Source organism: Anguilla anguilla, chromosome 2, assembly GCF_013347855.1.
Source record: "Anguilla anguilla isolate fAngAng1 chromosome 2, fAngAng1.pri, whole genome shotgun sequence".
Lineage (NCBI taxonomy): Eukaryota > Metazoa > Chordata > Actinopteri > Anguilliformes > Anguillidae > Anguilla > Anguilla anguilla.
The window spans coordinates 8,269,772-8,288,699 of NC_049202.1; the positions used below are offsets into that span (position 1 = coordinate 8,269,772).

The 18,928-nt window shown below is 48.8% G+C and overlaps 1 protein-coding gene across 1 annotated transcript in view; it reads right to left on the reverse strand.

Annotated features, from left to right (window-relative positions):
* LOC118221615 (inactive tyrosine-protein kinase 7-like) overlaps nucleotides 1-18,928 on the reverse strand; it is a 94,660-nt gene that overhangs the window by 9,641 nt on the left and 66,091 nt on the right. The window contains exons 3-12 of the mRNA XM_035406842.1: nucleotides 16,728-16,830; nucleotides 15,992-16,176; nucleotides 12,285-12,438; nucleotides 5,932-6,062; nucleotides 4,378-4,644; nucleotides 3,808-3,941; nucleotides 2,992-3,127; nucleotides 2,367-2,486; nucleotides 1,855-2,004; nucleotides 247-391 (exon numbers count right to left, since the gene is read on the reverse strand). Coding sequence (XP_035262733.1) covers nucleotides 247-391; nucleotides 1,855-2,004; nucleotides 2,367-2,486; nucleotides 2,992-3,127; nucleotides 3,808-3,941; nucleotides 4,378-4,644; nucleotides 5,932-6,062; nucleotides 12,285-12,438; nucleotides 15,992-16,176; nucleotides 16,728-16,830 — 1,525 coding nt within the window. The remainder of the gene's footprint in view (nucleotides 1-246; nucleotides 392-1,854; nucleotides 2,005-2,366; nucleotides 2,487-2,991; nucleotides 3,128-3,807; nucleotides 3,942-4,377; nucleotides 4,645-5,931; nucleotides 6,063-12,284; nucleotides 12,439-15,991; nucleotides 16,177-16,727; nucleotides 16,831-18,928) is intronic.

Here is an 18,928-nt window from a genome sequence, read left to right on the forward strand (position 1 = left end):
GGTTTCTCTCTCTCACCTGATCTGGCTCACAGGAGGCCATGTTGGCTCTTCCTCTCTGGTTTCTCTCTCTCACTTGATCTGGCTCACAGGAGGCCATGTTGGCTCTTCCTCTCTGGTTTCTCTCTCTCACCTGATCTGGCTCACAGGAGGCCATGTTGGCTCTTCCTCTCTGGTTTCTCTCTCTCACCTGCTCTGGCTCACAGGAGGCCATGTTGGCTCTTCCTCTGCAGTTTCTCTCACTCTTACCTGCTCTGGCTGGGGTCCAGGAACTTGTCCTTAATCCTCCACTGGATGTAGGGCTCTGGGTCCCCAGTGGCCTGGCAGTGAAGAATGGCCGTGTGGCCTTGGTACACCGTGGTGTTGTCCGGCTCCATCTTGAACTTAACGTACACTGGGAGGAGAGCAAAAAATAGAAATGTATACATTTTATACACACGCATGAACGCACGCATGCATGGACACACACACACAAAAGTTGGGCTCATTAAGATTCATTTACACAGTCATTTCAGTCATTCATTTTAGGGACTTAACATGAATTACATATTAAAAATAAATATTCCAAAATGGCATTCACACATGTAACTACAATCTGTTCCATTATAATGAAAGCTAAACTCCTGATACTTTTCAGGGAACAGCTTTTAGGTGAACTTTATAAAACTGCTGCAATTCACTTTTGGAACAGTGCTTCTCATCGATGCCTGTAGGAGTGTAATACCGAGCACGGCCACCAGGAGCAGCAAAGCTTCATTGAGACCGATGGCAGAAAAGACCACGATGCGAAAGCCCATTCTGTGTGCACACCTACAGTGGTGTCTGGTGACCGAACAAGAGGATATCGGGTAGATCAGAAAGGGGAAGGTTTCCCAGTAGCTGGAAAGGCCTTGGGTAGTTTGTCTATGACACAGCCCCGCTGCGTCCAGATTAATCACAGAGACGGTGGCCTGACAGGAACGGGAGGGAGTAAACCGGGCGCTGGCGGGGAGAGCCATTGTCACAGCCGAGCTCCTGACCCGGGGACACTACCTCACGGAGCTGCCTGCCAGTGTTAGCCCAGCGGTTAGCCCAGCAGTTAGCCCAGCGGTTAGCCCAGCAGTTAGCACAGTATTTAACGCAGCAGTTAGTCCAGCAGTTAACACAGCAGTTAGCACAACAGCTAGCACAGCAGTTAGCCCAGCAGTTAGCACAGCAGTTAGCACAACAGCTAGCACAACAGTTAGCCCAGCAGTTAGCACAGCAGTTAGCCCAGCAGTTAACACAGCAGATACAGCAGCTAGCACAGCAGCATCCACTGCATGGACCACGAGACTATTTTTACTGTGCTGTCAAGGACACGATTACTTTGTAGCAAGCAAATTAGCCAGGCTGGTTTAGAATGCGAGTTTATGGCCTTTCTGGATGCTGTCAAAGCACAGCAGCTAGAATCATTAATAGATTTGGCATTTATGAAGGCCAGGGAAGCCCCTTTGAGCAGGAGCCTCACATTGGTGGTGTGTCTTTTTCCGTTTTTTGTTGTTGTAATGTTTTATTCGTTTGTTCAAGCGCTGGTTTCCAGAGCGCAATCGTTTGAGACTGCCTTTAAAGCCGCCGATCGGATTGATTGGTTGGGTCTTAGGCCCCCGCCCAACAACACTGCACGAGACTGCCGGGGCCTCCCAAGATGACTACAGACCGGCGGAATTCACTCTGACCTCCACAGAACCACAGGGCGTGGTGACATCACAAATCAATACAGACCCAAGGAAGCAGGTGAGGTACGCTACCTGTTTCAATGAACTGCTTTTGATTTATCGGTCAACATCAGAGTAACAACGAAAGCAGAAGAAGCTTCATCTCCAGGTGGAGCCGTACCCGCTACGTTCAGGATCACCATGGCGCGTATCTCCCCCTGCAGGCTGTTCGAGGCGACGCAGGTGTAGTTCCCGGAGTCGCGGCGCGTCACCTTGGGGAAGCGCAGCAGCCCGGCCTTCTGCTCGACGCGCGGCGGGATCCCGCTGCCGTCTGCAGGGGGCGACAGAGAGACCGTCAGGACTCAACCCGAATCCTTTTCAGACCCTGGGCAAATTGGTACTTAAAACATTTATGATGCAACGCAATTGAAAACTTCAGAGGCGTTTGGAGGGAAACGCCATCCAAGGTGAACAGAATCACAACGTGCCCAAACTCCTGGGATAAAGTAGGGAAGCATTTCCATTAGCAGCAGACCCAGGTCAAATACATATTTAACATCTTTAGATGGCAGCACAATTCCGCTGCATCTTAAGACCTCTCTGCCTCTTCCTGCCCGTTTCCAGACAGTAGCGCTCCTGTCAGGTGCCCGTACGGGACGTCCCGGGGAGCTGAATGGGCCCTTTCACACGCACCTGTTTTGGTCCACTGGACGGTGGGGGCCTCCCGGCCCTTGGCTGAGCACTGCACACTGCCGGCTTTATCCAGCTCCAGGCACTGCACGGCCTGGGGGGTCGGCGTGAACTTCAGCTTCTCTGGAGCACAGAGCGAGCGGAGTCAGACACACATGCATGCACACGGAACGTACACACACACACACCTGCGCACACGTATGCATGCAGAATGTACACACACACACCTGCACACATGAGCACACGTATGCACACGGAACGTACACACACACATACCTGTGCACATGAGCACACGTATGCATGCAGAACATACACACACACACACACACACCTGCGCACACGTATGCATGCAGAATGTACATACACACACCTGCGCACATGAGCACACGTATGCATGCAGAATATACACACACACACCTGCGCACATGAGCACACGTATGCATGCAGAATGTACACACACACAACGTACACACACACACACACACTACCCCCCCCCCCCCACACACACACACGCACTCACACACACTACACCCCCCCCACACACACACACACACACACTATTCCCCCCCACACACACACACACACACACTACCCCCCCCCCCCCACACACACACACGGCGGCCCTCACCGAGCACGTGGACTCGCGCGTTAGCGTTCAGCGTTCCTCCCTGGGTCCTGCTCATGCAGCTGTACAGGTGGGCGTCGTACACCTCAACACTGTTAATGCGCAGCGTCCCGTTGGGGTAGAGTTTATAGCGACTGTCCTGGAGAGGGAGAACGAGGGGGGGGGAGGGAGAGAGAGGGGGAGGGAGTGAGAGAGACAAAGAAAAGGTCATGTGATCAGTGACAGTGACATTTTAACGGTGGATTTCCCTGTTACATTTAAAATTTGATCACTGAAGGAGAGGGGGAAGGCCTCTATAGACCATAATCAGACAGCATACTTTCTACATCCAAGTGAGATACAATTATGAGTCACTAATGCATGGGTTGCTGAGCACTGCTTTTAAAAAATAATTTTATTCTTATCTTTATATATGATCACTTACATTAACGTGATTCATCTTAATGGCTATTTACAGTAAATGTGGGTGTACTGTAACTGCACTATTTGTGCTCATCTCCTTGGTGATTTAATGCATCCTATCATATTACCTGCAGCATAACAGTCTCATACTTCAGATAGAAGACAAGAAGGAGACATCTGTGCTTCACTGAGGGTTACAGCATCTTACTTCCGTAGTACACATTCACATGGGTGTGCGTGTGTGCAAGCGCGTGTGTGTAAGCGTGCGTGCTTGTGTATCGATGTTTAGCGTATATTTCGTAGCGCACATGCGCATGCACAGACACGCACCCATGCACAGACAGACGCACACACACACACGTGCTACACACACAAACACATACGCGCACGGGTGCACACACACACAGGTAACCTCACCTCAGTAATGGCTATGTTGTTGCGGTACCAAGAGACCTCCGGGTCAGGGGTGGCGCTAGTGAGGCAGTGCAGGTAGCCGGGACGCCCCTCCTCCAGCTGGCTGTCTTCCGGTTTGGTCACCCATTCCGGAGCAGCTGGGAGGACATCGCACCCACCGTTAAAAATGACATCATGTCGCACCCACCGTTAAAAATGACATCACGTCGCCCCCTCGTTAAAAATGACATCATGTCCCCCCCTCGTTAAAAATGACATCATATCGCCCTATTGTTAAAAATGACATATCTCCCCCCCCCCGCCCATTACCAAAAAACCACTCCCGTTAAATGAAATCCTATTGGCGATTGGGCGATTGACTGATTGGCTGACTGACTAATTGATTGATTGGCTGATGGATGAATTCATTGGTTGACTGGCTGACTGATTGGCTGGCTGATTGATTGATTGGCTGATGGATGGATTCATTGATTGGCTGGTTGACTGACTGATTTATTTTATTGGCTTGGCTGATGGATGGATTCGTTGATTGGCCGGTTGGCTGGCTGACTGACTGATTGTTCGCCCACTCACTGGCCACAGTGACGGTCAGCTCCTGCCTCCTGGTCCCCGCCCGGTTCTGGGCCACGCAGGTGTAGGACCCCGAATCGGCCCCCTCCGTGGGGCTGAACACCAGGCTCAGGTCGTCCTGGTACACCCTGCCCTCCTGGGGTAGGCGGACCCCGCCCCTCTCCCACCACACCTCCGGTTTGGGGTGACCATGCGGAGGTTTGCAGCGCACTCGCTGTAGGGTGTCCACCGTGAAGACCTGCACCATCGGAGGCCCCGTGTCCTCAATCTCTGCAGGGGGAGGGGGAGGGGGAGGGGCAGGAGGGAGGGGGGAGAGAGAGAGAGAGAGGGAAAAGGGATGGAGAGAGAGAGAGATGGGGAGAGAGAAGAAGAGGGAAAGAGGGGGGACAAAATATATATATAGATAAATTCAGCTTTGAATTTTTGGTCTCCATGGGTAGGAAGGAAGAACGTTCAATGTTGTCAAGAATCTTGAGCATCTCGAGGGTCTAACAGAACCTATGGCAGAACAAGGACTCTCCCAAACCTGGGCCTCTACACACAATCCAGCGCATAAAGTGGGCTCTCCCGCAAACAGACGACGACTCCATCCGGGACTGAAATTCCTCCGTCAGCTTAATGGGGTAATATTACTCTCGCAGGAGACCGGAGAGAGAGGGGTGCTAGCCGACGCCGCAGAGCGCGCCACCGCTAATAAGCGCTAGCCCAAGAGCAGAGTTTGTGAGAGATTATTTATTAGCGCTTTGGCTAACTGCTGCTCTAAAGTGTGTGGGAGTGGCGGGTCCGCGATAAGGAGAACTGATGGGCTCTCCGTCCCACATATTCCCTTTCCGAAAGCGGGTCGCCCGCCTCGTCCGACGGAGCGAAAAACAGATCCGCGCGCCGCTCGTATCAGAGCAACGGGACGCAGCCGAAACTTAAAGAGTCGGGCGGGAGAGAGCGCTGCAGCAGAGAGCGCCTCTAGGGCTCGATTCAAAACTCTCAAGTGGCCGAGCGACCCAATCCTCTTTACTTCTGCAGCGGATAAGCGAAAGATTAGGCGAGTTTAATGCACTTAAACCTGGGTGGGGGGGGCAGGGGGCTGAGGATCAGGGGGTTAAAGTGCTGGGGGAATACGAGACGCTGAATAAAAGCGTGACCTCAAATCACAGGGGAAACCGCACTCTTGTACTCGAAGGTAAGATCGTCATGGTTACAGCGCAGCAGAGAAACCTGTAGTTCATTCATCCGCGGTTCAAGTGTGGAGGTTACCTGGGTTACAGGAGCTTAAGTAATCAAGCGACACGCAGACTTGATGCTTATGTCGTTAATAGTCTGAAAATGGTTCCCATGGTTACCATTACCATTTCATTACACACTATTAAAAACCAGAAGGGGGGGGGGGGGGGGGGCTTGAGTGTGTGTGTGTATATGTTGGAGTGCGTGTGGGAGTGCACGTGTGTGTGCACGTGTATGCGCAGGAGTGTGTGTGCGTACACATATACATGCGTGTGAGTGTGTACACACTACTTGCTTGTATGTAATGTGTGCGTGTGCACGCGTGCGTCGCTGTCTTACCCGCCAGGCGGAGGTTGGCCTCCAGGGTGACGGGGGGGCCCCGGGGCCCGCGGGCCACGCATTTGTACACGCCGGTGGTGCGCACCTTCACCTGGGTGATCTGCAGGGTCCCGTTACTGAGCACGAAGAGCCTGAGGGGACCAGAGAGAGAGAGAGAGCGGGACAGAGCCGTCAACACACAACTGGACTGGGATCAGTCTGAAATACAGCCAGAGTCAACACACAACTGGACTGGGATCAGTCTGAAATACAGCCAGAGTCAACACACAACTGGACTGGGATCAGTCTGAAATAGAGGCGTCAACACACAGCTGGACTGGGATCAGTCTGAAATACAGCCAGAGTCAACATACAACTGGACTGGGATCAGTCTGAAATACAGCCAGAGTCAACACACAACTGGACTGGGATCAGTCTGAAATAGAGGCGTCAACATCCAACTGGACTGGTATCAGTCTGAAATGCAGCCACCAACACACAACTGTACTGGGATCAGTCTGAAATACAGCCTGAGTCAACACACAACTGAACTGGGATCAGTCTGGACATCACTGGCTATTCCCAGCCAACCGGTGACATCGTCAGGCCGCATTAACACTGATAACGCAGTTGGCACAAAATGGGGGTCAAAGCCTGGTAAGAAAATGGAAACCAGCATTCCCTGGGTTGAGTCTCCTGGTCCTCTCTGGTGTGAAAAACCGTGGTTTGGGTGGGGGGTGGGGGGGCGGGGGCGGGGGGGACGACGGCCCTTTTACTGGCTCTGGTGTAGCGGGAGTGGATGGAGATGGAGAGACGAGCCGTGAGCCCTGTCACAGAAAAACGCAGCGGGGAGAGCAGAGCTCTCTCCGACATCCACATGGGAGGGGGGGTTGCCATAATTGGGGAGGATTTCAGGCTGAGCCGGCACAGAAGCGCACCTGACGGCCCCCCTACATTCCCCTCGGCAACGAGACGCGACACACTCGAGCTGTCGCACCGAGCCAGAGCCCCCCCCCCACTCCTCCCCCCCTCCTCCCTCTCCTCCCCCTCCCCCCCACACGGCAGGCATCTGACAGCGCTCCGCTTCCAAAAGCCACCCGTGCCAGTTCTCACCGAGCCTCCCCTCCGAACGGAGCCAAAACCAGCATGTTAGGAAACAGGAGGAGGAGTTTTCCCCAGGAATAGGAACAGGACATGGCAACCCCACACCACACAGCTCGGCATCCGTTTGCATTCACTTAGACGTATTTATAAACCTACAACAGCAAAAAATATGTACCAAGAACAACTTGCTGTGCGTCCAAGGCCAGGACTGTCAGAGTTTGGTCACATTAAGTGTAATTTACTCTGATATACTGAAATGAAATATATTATCAAGGCATTACAACGCTTGACAATATGCAGGCACATTCTAGCTGGTTTCAGACTCTGCACTGCTGTAAAATATGCTGATCATTGTGTTTTCCAGCAAGCACACTTTTTCGCATTATATTTAAATATATTCAGCGGCTGTCAAGGAAGTCACACACATCCTAAACCCAGCAGCCTTGCTCCATAGATGGTCCTTCAGTTTACAACCCCCCCCCCCACCCCCCCTTAGAGAACACACTTCGCTACTGTCAAAATTGTCTCCACTGAGTCCCCCACCCCCCTAAAAAAAAAGTCCAAATGTCAGCCTGTTAAAACAGAGACACACTGAGGAAACTGCACTTGGAGGATCACTGCAGCTGACAGCTGGGAGACTGGATGTCATGTGCCCGTCTGATTTTATCAGCACTGAACCACCCCCCTCCAACCCCCACCGGAGTAAAACGGTCCCTCTGTCCTCAGGCAATTATAAATAAATATATAAATCTGACGTGCAATCCTAAAAAATATCAGGAAACACTCCTGACACCATCCTTCAACGACTTCCAGTTCCACACAACTCTATTCAATTACATTTGCATGGCACCTCCAACAAATGTGATTAATGCGAAGCCACTTCAGAGGAAAACAGAAAACAGTAATATCAAGAAAGACTGAGCCTGACCACTCCCCTCCCCCTCCCTCCTAAAAAAAAAGCAAAGTGAAGTGAAAAAAAAAAACTCCTCTAAAGGAAGAAAAGAAAAAAACCACTCAAGCAGCGGCAAGAAAAACACTCCCCGGTGAGAATCAATCTGGAGTGTAACCCGGCTACAGAGAGGGAGCCCATTCCCTACGGGCAGTGCTTTAAGCCAGGCTGAACGGTAATGGAGAATCTCAGTGTGTAAAAGAGCAGGGACACTCAAATCCGGCCCTCAAGGTCAGCGGCACCGCTGGTTCTCTCTTCTGCCTGATAGGCGGTCCACGGCTCAATAATGCCACTGATTGGCCAGAGGTCACGCTCACCGGGTGCATCAGGCTTAAATTGGTCCCTGATTGGAGGGAGAAATGAAGGCTGGCTGTACTACGGGCCCAGAGCGCCAGATTTCAGTATCCCTCATACAGAGTATGAGGCGGCACTGCTGTGGTACCCTAGTGAAAATTACACTGCCTGAATTTCATCAGAGAAATATCCTGCTGGTATGTACAAATGAAAGCAGTGGAAGTGGATCTGGGTAGAAGTGTCTGCTGAACACAAATGTAAAAAATGTCCTTTCATGTTGGAAAAAAAAAAAAATCCTTAACCCTTTAAGGCGCAAGATCACAAATATGTGATTAGAATGCTCTTAACTTAACATTCTTTTGCTGATGTCACCTATAGTGATGTTACCACAGTCACCACTGGTAACTGAAAGCAACGGAGTTCTAGAACACAGCCTTAGAATTTAGAAAAAAAACATTTCAAAAACCTGCTCTTAAAAGGGTTAATGTTCACACAGCACCTGAACATATTTTGCTATGCATAATACAGATCATCGGTCATTATTTGTTATTATTCTTTGCAATCATTTGGCAGAGCCTCTTATCCAGTCACATGTCACGGTTCATGCACTTCCGAAAAATCATAAAACAGCTTTCGTACAGCAGTTCCGATTCTGAGCTGCAGGATAAATGCTATAAACAGTTGCAAACTGATAAATCGGAGGCTTTGAATACCTTTATTTGCTTTTTTAAAATACCGCAGCGCTGAAAGTGGATTATTAAACATTAACACTGTCAGTAGTGACCGGGTAAAACGTCCCAGAGGCCCAGAGAAAGCTTTGACTTTGAGCCGTCACAGGCAGCAACTCCTTAGCGCAAAGCCTTTAATAACGGGAACCGGGGTCTGCAAGACATCCAACCCCACCAGCGCCTAATTGACACAATGTGTGAAGCTAATCATTGGTGGGCCGCCGCAGAGAAGTCAGATGATTGGCTGTCCTCCACGGGACTGCGGGGAGGGATGGAACGGTCGACTTCTCTGTATATGCGACGTGTTCAAGCACGGAGAAGGAAGATTAAAGTTAATTCCTTTACTTCTCCCCGTTGCTTATTATGTACATTAATGTTCCTGTTGCTGTTCAAAGACCTTACACGAATCCCTCGTTATTTATGAGCTCGTGTACGTACTTGTTCCATTTCACATCCAATAAGTTATCTGCAATCAGAGAGGACCCACACGTTCCTTTTCAAACAATGCATTCCTTTTCTTCAGATATTGTAAATAGTGAAAATCTTGAAGGACCTCATCTTGTAAATATTTTTGAAATCTTGGTCTCGGCAAGAAATGTGATCAAGCATCATCTATTCTTTCTCTCAGATAAAGAAAATAATCTTGGCCCCGGCAATACAGAATTAGAAAATCCTCTGCATTTTTTAGTGGATTACAAATTTCGCAAACTGTGAGTATAATAAGCAGGCTAATGAAGAAAAGAAACAACGGTGTGAAACAAAACTATTTCATATTACAGTCCAGCAGGAACAGAAGTTCTGATCACACATTCTCTCTCCCACTCTCCAGAGCATTTGGAAAGGGAAGTTAGTTTGTTAATGAAATACCTGTCATCTGATTGGTTCTACCTAGTTTTAACCAGCGTTCCATTATAGGCCAATGGTTGTGTTGGCTTGAACAGCTGCCTGTGTCACAAAAATCATGATTGGTCAGAAGTAGTAACCAACCATTGGTTTATTAGCATAGCTTATTCCAAGCTCACGCAGACTTATTATAACTTGAGCAGACAAACCACATACAGGTATCAACCAGGTTAGGCTCATAGTACCGTAAAGTCATGAGCAACCTGGTCAGACACATAGTACCATGAGGTAATGATTCTGATAAGTGAGGCTAGCTAACAAGGGTTCATGGCCGCCTTCCCAACTGTCCCCGTAAGAAATGAAGGTACGCGTTTTAAATTCATTTTAATCTGCTCAATTCTTAATTACGCAATCACACAGACCCACAATGCAACAGTCCAACTGTACCATCATCATCATCAGTCACAATGGCGGGTAACTGTAAGGCCCCTCCCACTACAAACCAGACTGATAAAACAAGACACGAGACGAAACAAGTCACGATGGCAAAATATTTCACGGTCATCAGACCGGCAACGCTACCTCTGAACCACAAGTGCACATTTCACTGGCAGCAATGAACCTGCGAAGCGAAAGAGGAGGCCTTCACACAAAAAGAATCTGGATCTGAATCACCAAAGAAAACACTGAAGACGTGCGAATGTTCCAACCGACCTCGGTGGCACCCCGAGACAGTACAGGCGTTTTCCGACATTCCAGGGCTGTTGGATGAGCTTTTCCTCGTGCGCACGGTGAAGCCCAGCACAAACCGGTTTGATCCGCCTTGGTCCGCTTCGAACGCCCGAGCCTGACAGCGGACCCCACTGGACGTTAAAATACCTTGAGCTCACCCATCCTGAGGCCTTCTCAAAAAGCAGGACCGGGTATTACCAAACCGGTTTGTAATTACGGTTTGGCAAAATTTATAACAACATCCGTACTCCTCATCTCTCAATTACACTGGATTCCAACACCATCGGTACGACAGTTCAATTACAGTTTCAAGATGATGCAATTCCAGCTTCCAGAGAGACGTCTACGCACCTCAATCTGCTGGAACTGGAAGGAAGGAACTCCGGCATGTTCCAAATAAAACTCTCACACGTGCGTTTGAAGAGCTGAATGTAGCTATAAAATGTTTCATCACAGCAGGGTGCCAGAAGAAGACCTGACAGGAGGAATATTTTTTACCTTTTACTTATCCCGTCAGGAAGAATATATTTTACTTTTTACTTCTCCTGATGGGAGGAATCGTGTCAGGAGATGAAAACCACGTTTCCCCAGCAGGGCACGGCGAAGTCTCGGGAAAAGCTGGCGAACGTACGGAAGGAAAAGTCGTCCGGAAAGTTATCCAGATTTTAAAAAAAATTATTATTATTGAAGACGGAGGAGGGAAAGAAAAAAAAAAAAAACCCCTGCTAATCTGCTAAAAGTCGACCACACGTCAAAAGACGGTCGACTGCAAATTTCCCCACGTGACCTCAGCCGAGTCGTTCGCACCAACGCGGAACTGCTCGCGAGTAACGGCTACGTAAACACAGAGGGGTATTAAATGTGTGGGAGAGGGAAGGGGCTTTAAGACGCAAAGACGTCCCCTCCTGTCAGCTTCGCACGCGGTTCAGTGAAGCTCACTACATGTAAACGCTCCATGGGAGTGAAGCCAGCTCAAGGCACTTGCGTGTGGAAAATCAAATGTCAAGCACTCATTGTTTTCTTACAGCCCTCCTGCCAAGCCCAGCTTAAAGTGCAGCCTCGTAAAGACCTGTACCAGCTAGTTTTACATGTTTCGGATTAACCCAAAGTGTCAACCCTTAAAAGGTGCCCGAAGGGAACCAAAGGACACGTATTTGGCCGGACCAGATCCGAGTTAAACAAGCATGCGTGAATGCTTTAACCTTTTCCGGACAACAGAAAAATTCTTCAGATTTTTTCAAATTTACGAGAAACATCTCCCGAATATTCGACGACGACATCACATCACACAGCACTGAGAAGGCGGTTCTTCCTGAGGGGATGGTGTTTCAGACATGAGCCGTGAGACACGGAGAGGAAGGTGGGAAAACGGTGAAAGAACAGGCGTCACACATTTCCGCGAATTCAACCAGCGTCCCAGGCGGAACATCCCTCCTGTCACTTACCATCGTAGCCGTTAGCGCTGCTACCGAAGGGGTGAGAGAGAGAGAGAGAGACAGAGAGAGAGAGAGAGACAGACAGACAGAGAGAGAGAGAGAGAGACAAAGAGACAGAGAGAGAGAGAGAGAGACAGAGAGAGACAGAGAGAGAGAGAGAGAGAGAGCCCTGAGGTTTTACACAATCTGTCCTCCATGATTCCGAGACTACAGGAGAGGTAAGCAGGGGGTGGAAGATCCGCGGATGAGGAAGAGGAAGAGGAGGACGTGACCGTGAGCGTGACGTACCGGGTCTTGTTGGTGAGGGGCTCGGGGTCGTTGCCGTGGTACCACTCGACCGTGGGCGGCGGCTCGGCGGCGAACTGGCAGTGGAAGACGGCCTCCTCGTTCCGCATGACCACCTGGTCCACAGGTGAGACCACCGGCCGGGGGAAGCTCTTATCTGGGGGGGGGGACCAAAAACCCAACCAAGACTGTTAGAGTCAACCGGACAAACAGCACACAAAAACACATTCATTCACATTCAACATTCAGGAGGAGAGGACGCTTATTATCTGATTATGAAGCAGAATCACAAACTGAAGAGTAGACTTTGGTTTTGTTTTTATTCCTGTGGAGCTTCCTTTTTTAATCATGTTTACACTTTCATTCTTTTTTTGTTCTTTGTGAAGTAACCATGCTAAAGCCAGCTCAGTAAAGTTCATTGCCTTGGCGATAAAATGTTTCATTTTTTCACACTAGTCTGTAAGGTTCATTAATAGGTCTTGCGGGTGGGGGGGGGGGGGGGGGGGGGGGGGGGGGGGGGGGGATGATGGTGGGTACAAAACCCTCCTCAAGAGCCAGGGCGAAAATAGCAGCTAACCTGCTAATGAAAGCCCCCCTCCACTACTCACACATCCACACAAACATACACACGCACTCACACCACACAAACATACACACGCACTCACACCACACAAACATACCGACTCACTCAGGACAAACTCTTCAAGCACCTCGACAACGTAACCGGAAAAAAAAACCAAACCAATGCAATAAACCATAAGAGGCCTTTTATGATTGACTGACAGAGGTCTTAGGAAAGCGCTTCAGGTGTCACAGTGAACGAGGCCAGTTGATCTCCTGAATCCGCAGCATAACGGGGAACATCCAGGGCCTGGCAGCACACTCCCATTTGGCATGTACCTATAATTGGCAGCCAAAAAAAACAAAACAAAACAAACAAAAAAAAAAAAAACGGCAGCAGCAGCAGCTGTGTCTCGGCTAACAAGGGCTCATAAGGTGTGAACCGTGAAACCAGACGACGGAGAAGGACTCCATCTTCCCTTTCGACGCCTGGCGGCGCGGTGCGATAGGCTGACAGCGCCGAGCTTGTTCCCGCCCCAGGGGACCCCGATAAACCCCCAGACAGACCCAGGTCGGGGGTACGCTCAGTATAGCGTGACGCTGGAACACAGTTTGGAGTTTTGAGGGGGGTTTTTTTTTTTTGGCGGTCTCTCTGTCCGTGTTTCTCTTCACGCTTCGACTGCCTCCAGGGAGAGGCGAAACCCCTGAAGGTGGCGCCGACGCGGGTCGGACGGGCGGCGGTGAGAATGGGCATTTCTGTGAGTGAGTGTAATGGGGCTGCCTCTAATGCATGAACGACCGCAGCAGGGAGGCGTTCTTTCCACATCACCGGCCGATTTACACGAGAGGAATTCTTCCCCAATTCTGTCATGTTTTTTAAAAAATTTTGTGTGCATGTATTTGGAATCGCCATCTATGCTTTATTTTCAAATCCTCACTGCGTCACCCGTTCTGAAGATGAAACTAAAGTGCGCAGAGCATCCGCACAAGACGGATAATATACTCCAACTGCACCTGGAGAGACCTGGTCAGTAACTAGCACCGACGGGAAGAGATGTACGTCTCTCACAGATGAAGGGTAATAATATAACACCCCAGCAGTGAAAAAAACAGTGTGGATTACACATGCATGTGTATGCAGGGGGGAAACGAGTGAATTTGAATGGGGGGGGGGGGGGGGGGGGGGGGGGGGCAGGGTTCACAGAAAATCTCTTCTGAGCTTCGGTCCATAGCTTTTCTTCCACCAGGGTATGAATAGGACCAACACAGCCCCCCCCCCCTTTCAGACATACAACTCTGGACACACCCCTTAAAATTATGTCATGTAAATCTGAAACAAAAACCATCACAACTCCAGAGAGTGAAAGGGCTAGTTTTAGGAGCTCCTATACCTGGGGAAGGACCCCAAAAAAATCACACAGTTGACAATGGGGCCACCCAAACTGCAGGGTGGGTGTGAGGAGGCAGGGGAGGGCGGTGGGGGGGGGGGGTGGGGGGTTCAGACAGAACAGGTCACCTGGGACCAGCTCCCGTTTCCCAGCCTACACCTGGCCTGAGCGCAACCGCGCTAACGAAACGCCGCGGAGCGACCCGAAGGCGGATGGTTTACCCCCGTCTGAGTGACACCGGGGACTCGGGATCCAGTCCAAACGGGCTTTATTAGGGGGGCGAGGGGGGGGGGGGGTACGGGTTCCAGACACGCGTGTCACAGGGAAAATGCGGCTCCTGGCAGAGGTCCCGCCAGAGAAATGGCGGCAAAGCCCGCCAACAATGCAGCGTTCTGTTCTCCCTTTCGTCATGCTTCTCCTCCCTCTCTCTCTCTCTCTCTCTGCTTCTTTCACCCTCTCTCGCTCTTTCCCTCTCTGTTCATGCCTTGCTCTCCCTATCCATCTCTCCCTGCCTGTAGCAATTTTGTTTTGACCTGATGAATAAAATAAACGGATGTTTAAAATCCAAAGTCTCTTTGCCTCTCTCTCCATTTCTTTCTCTTTCTGCCTTTCCCTCTCTCCCTCCCTCTCTCTCTCTCCTTCCCTCTTTCTCTCTCCCTTTCTCCCTCTCCCTCTGCACACGCACAGCGCAGGGCTAATTAGGAGCAGGGGACAGGAGTGGCGTATCCTTGGGCGACGGGGACAGCAGCTCCCCTCCCTGTCGCAGCGTAGAGCGGAGGGGAGACAGGGGGGGGGGGTTTCTCCCAGAACGTGAGAGAGAGGACCCAGGGGTCGACCGTAACCGAAGCCAGGGCAACGTAATATTCAGGAAAAAATTATTAGCATAATTAATCATACTCTTTTTTTCTAAACGAACCGGCGTCCTGGTTACCGAGAGCACACCGTTGTTTTGAATCCACAGAACAGAAGGCTAGGCTACATTTTAATAGAATAGGTGGGGTTGGGGGAAAATTAATTTGCTCATTAAGGACACACACACACACACACACACACACACACAAAATCTAAATCTGGAGTTGTGGATGCTGCAGGCACAGACAGACACACACAGTGTAGAAGGAATCGATACAAACAACTTATCCACAGCTCTATTAGAGCATCGAACAGCAGGAGGAGCAGAAACAACAGCCTGCATTGTTACCATACCTGCACTGCACAGAGAAGCACTTTAGATCTTTAGACCATAATTGCCGGCTGTATTGATCAGTCCTGTATAGTGTAAAGTTTTGTCTAGTGTATTGTTCTGTGTACCGCGTTGGTTTTAATCCTGTGAAGCGCTTTGCCCAAGACAATTCTCCCTCTGGGGACAATGAAGCTTATCTTGTGTTATCTTATCCACACGCACACTCACGCTCGCACGAACACATACGCGCACACACACACATGCACATAAGCACGCACGCACACACACTCACACAGAAAATCACACACACACACACACAGACAGACACACCCCCCCCCCCCCACACACACACATGCACATAAGCACGCACGCACACACACTCACACAGAAAATCACACACACACACACACAGACAGACACCCCCCCCCCCCCCACACACACACGCAGACACACACACACACCCCACACGCACACAGACACACACACACACACACACACACACACACACACATCCCTCCTACCCCCACACACCCCACACACACCTCCTACCCCCACACACCCCACACACGTTCACACACCTATGATGTTGAGGGTGAAGTTGCGGTTGCTGCACACTTGTCCGACGGTGTTTTTGCCGCAGCAGTGGTACAGGCCGTTCTCCTCGGGGCTGGGGTTCTTCAGCGTGAGCGTGCGCTCCTTGCCGTTGATCATGTGACTCCTCTCCAACAGCCGAACGCCATCCTTGAACCACTGGCAGTTGGGCCTGGCGTGCATGAACACATTTTCATACGTTTCAGCTTGAATATTTCATATTACTTAAAAAAAAGTAAATATGTATATGCTGCAGCTGGTACGACCATAAAGATGACTGATTACACTTAAAACAGAAGGGACCCAAAAAAAAAACACATTTTCATAAGTTTTAGCTCGAATAATTCATATTACTTAAAAAATAAATATGTTTATACTGCTGCTTGTACAACCATAAAAATTAACATGGAGCTTAACATTTCAAACACGGAGGGGACTCAAATAAACCATTTTTTATGCATTTAAGCTTTAATAATTCTCACGTCTAAAAAAAATTCTGATCGCATTTTTAATAATTGTATTATTAAATTTGCATACTGCCAAAAAGATGAATAATTAAACATTTAACAGCCGGGATTCAAAGAGAAACATTTTTTATTTTGTGTAAGCTTTAATGCTTCTTACGTCAGAAAAAAAATATGTATATACGGTTACAAACACAAAGAGAAAGGACCACATATAAACCCTGATTCTGTTTAAAAATCGGTTGTGGAGATTCCTCACCGTGGATGTCCATCAATGTGACACCGCAACGTGACTGGTGCAGAGCTCTCAATCTCCGCCTCGGAGGCGGGGTCTTTGAGCGTCACCCCGCCACTCTCCAGCCCTGCAATCACATCACATTCCTGTCACATTACATCACATTATATTATATGACTTCACATTCCTGTTACATTACATCACATTATATTATATGACATCACATTACATTGTATTATGTTATCTGCCTATGAAATGCTGTTATCCAGAGTGATTTACAAAGCACTTAATTTTTTTAAACACACACACACACACTATCCATTTATAGAGCTGGATATTTTCCGAAACTATAAAGGTTAAGTGCCTCGCTCAAGGATACCATGGCAGTGTCTGCAGTCCTGGAATAGGACCTGCCAGCTCCTTGCAAGTCTAGTTCCTGAACCATTATACTACCTATGCAGCTGCATATGGAGTATGGACATGGATAACTAAATATGTATAACTATAAATGTACACATACATTATCCCCACAACTTTATCATTTTCATCAACATTTTCATAACATCACAGATGCCAATGAAATAAACATGGATCTGTGTAGAGCTGTTCACTGGGTTTTATAAATATGGGTAAATATGAAAAATAATAGCCCCAAAATATGAAATGCTTTCTAAAGCATTGTTATTACTCTGTAGAAAATGACAGCATGCTCAATGTCATTTTCAATCTATTACTGAAAAAAAAACTGAACACTGCATACATTTAATTTAGTCGAGATGTCTTTCATAAACAAAGCTTTTATCAGCATCTTATCGCATTTATAGATAAGACCTTCTGTACCTGGATAAGAGCACTCCTGTGCACAAAAGAATTCAGTTGTACAGTATGTCTACATTTCCAAGCACATTCCTTTCCATGTGAATACATCCTTCCTAACTAGCATAACAGCCACAAGACAATGCCTGTCTAACAGTGACAAAAAAAAGCTTTTTAAAAATGAAGAAACAACCAATTATTTTCATCCAGTGCTTTCAAATTCAGTTTTATTTCCTGATAAAATGTCCCCGCACTTTTAAACTAGAAAACACAGTAGGGCAGGATGCGCAGAACACTAAAAAACTGAAAATGTTGTCAGCGAAAAGGAATCGGGTTGTGTTCCTCATTGAGAGCATATTACACTGCATTTCAGCAGATCTGTCCTTAACAGGCACACAGTAGTGTCAGGTGATTCCTCCTTTGTGAGGACGTTGGGTCGTTCAGCACCAGGGGACCTCAGTAACGCAGGTATCGTCGGTCCAGTATATATCAGTCATAGGATATGTGTGGGATGAGCTTGACGCCAGCCGAGGCATCTGGGTTTACCCATAAGGCCATTGGGCCAACACTCCAGTCAGACACTTGACCCTTAAGCGAGGACCAGATTAAAAGAGGGATCTCCTTACAGCAGTATCCACACTTTTTCCTCAGCAAAAAAAAACAGGGAAAAAAAAGATAAAAAGCAAACAAGAAAACCTACTACTGTTACACAGGGGGGCCCTGATAGTAAAGGGCTTGCCCAGGGTGATCCATGTTGTTATTTCAAGGAAGGCTGTGTGTAAAAATCTCTGTCTGAGAGTTCAGAGGAGGCTGCTGTTAAGGGTCTTGCACGAGAAGCACGTGGACAGAGGCAAGCCTGTAAGCCAAGCTTTACAGGCCTTTCCTATAACTCCCATAGGGCCAGGCCAGCAGGTAAAGGGTTAAAATATCTTCCACTCCACCGGAACATGATCCTTATGGAACAGCAGTGACCCCCTCCCCCCCCACCTTCCTTCTACACAAGGACAAACTCAGTCAAATCTCAGGTCTTCTTCTGGCTGTCATTTCAGTTCATCAACAGGCTAGCTGTCTCTGGAAGAACATTCTAGAAAAAAGGGCCATAAACTCCATTTCTGCATTTCGCCACACCGTAGCGAATCCACCAGCAAGGCGTAGCGGAATCCAACAGGACGAGGCGGGTAAGAGATCCAGGCAATCCGCCGCTACGCATGTAAAACGGGATCAAAAAATAAAAAAAACACACAATCAAAAAATAAAATCAGACCACGCGCTCACAAACGGCCTCAGTTCCGCCATAATGCAAATTAAGGCAAGGGCTGCTGGGAAATTGGACCTGAAAAATTTCAGCAAGGTAATACTGAGCGCACTGGTTGCCCTGGCAACAAGTCTTTTTTTATTTTTGGGGGGGG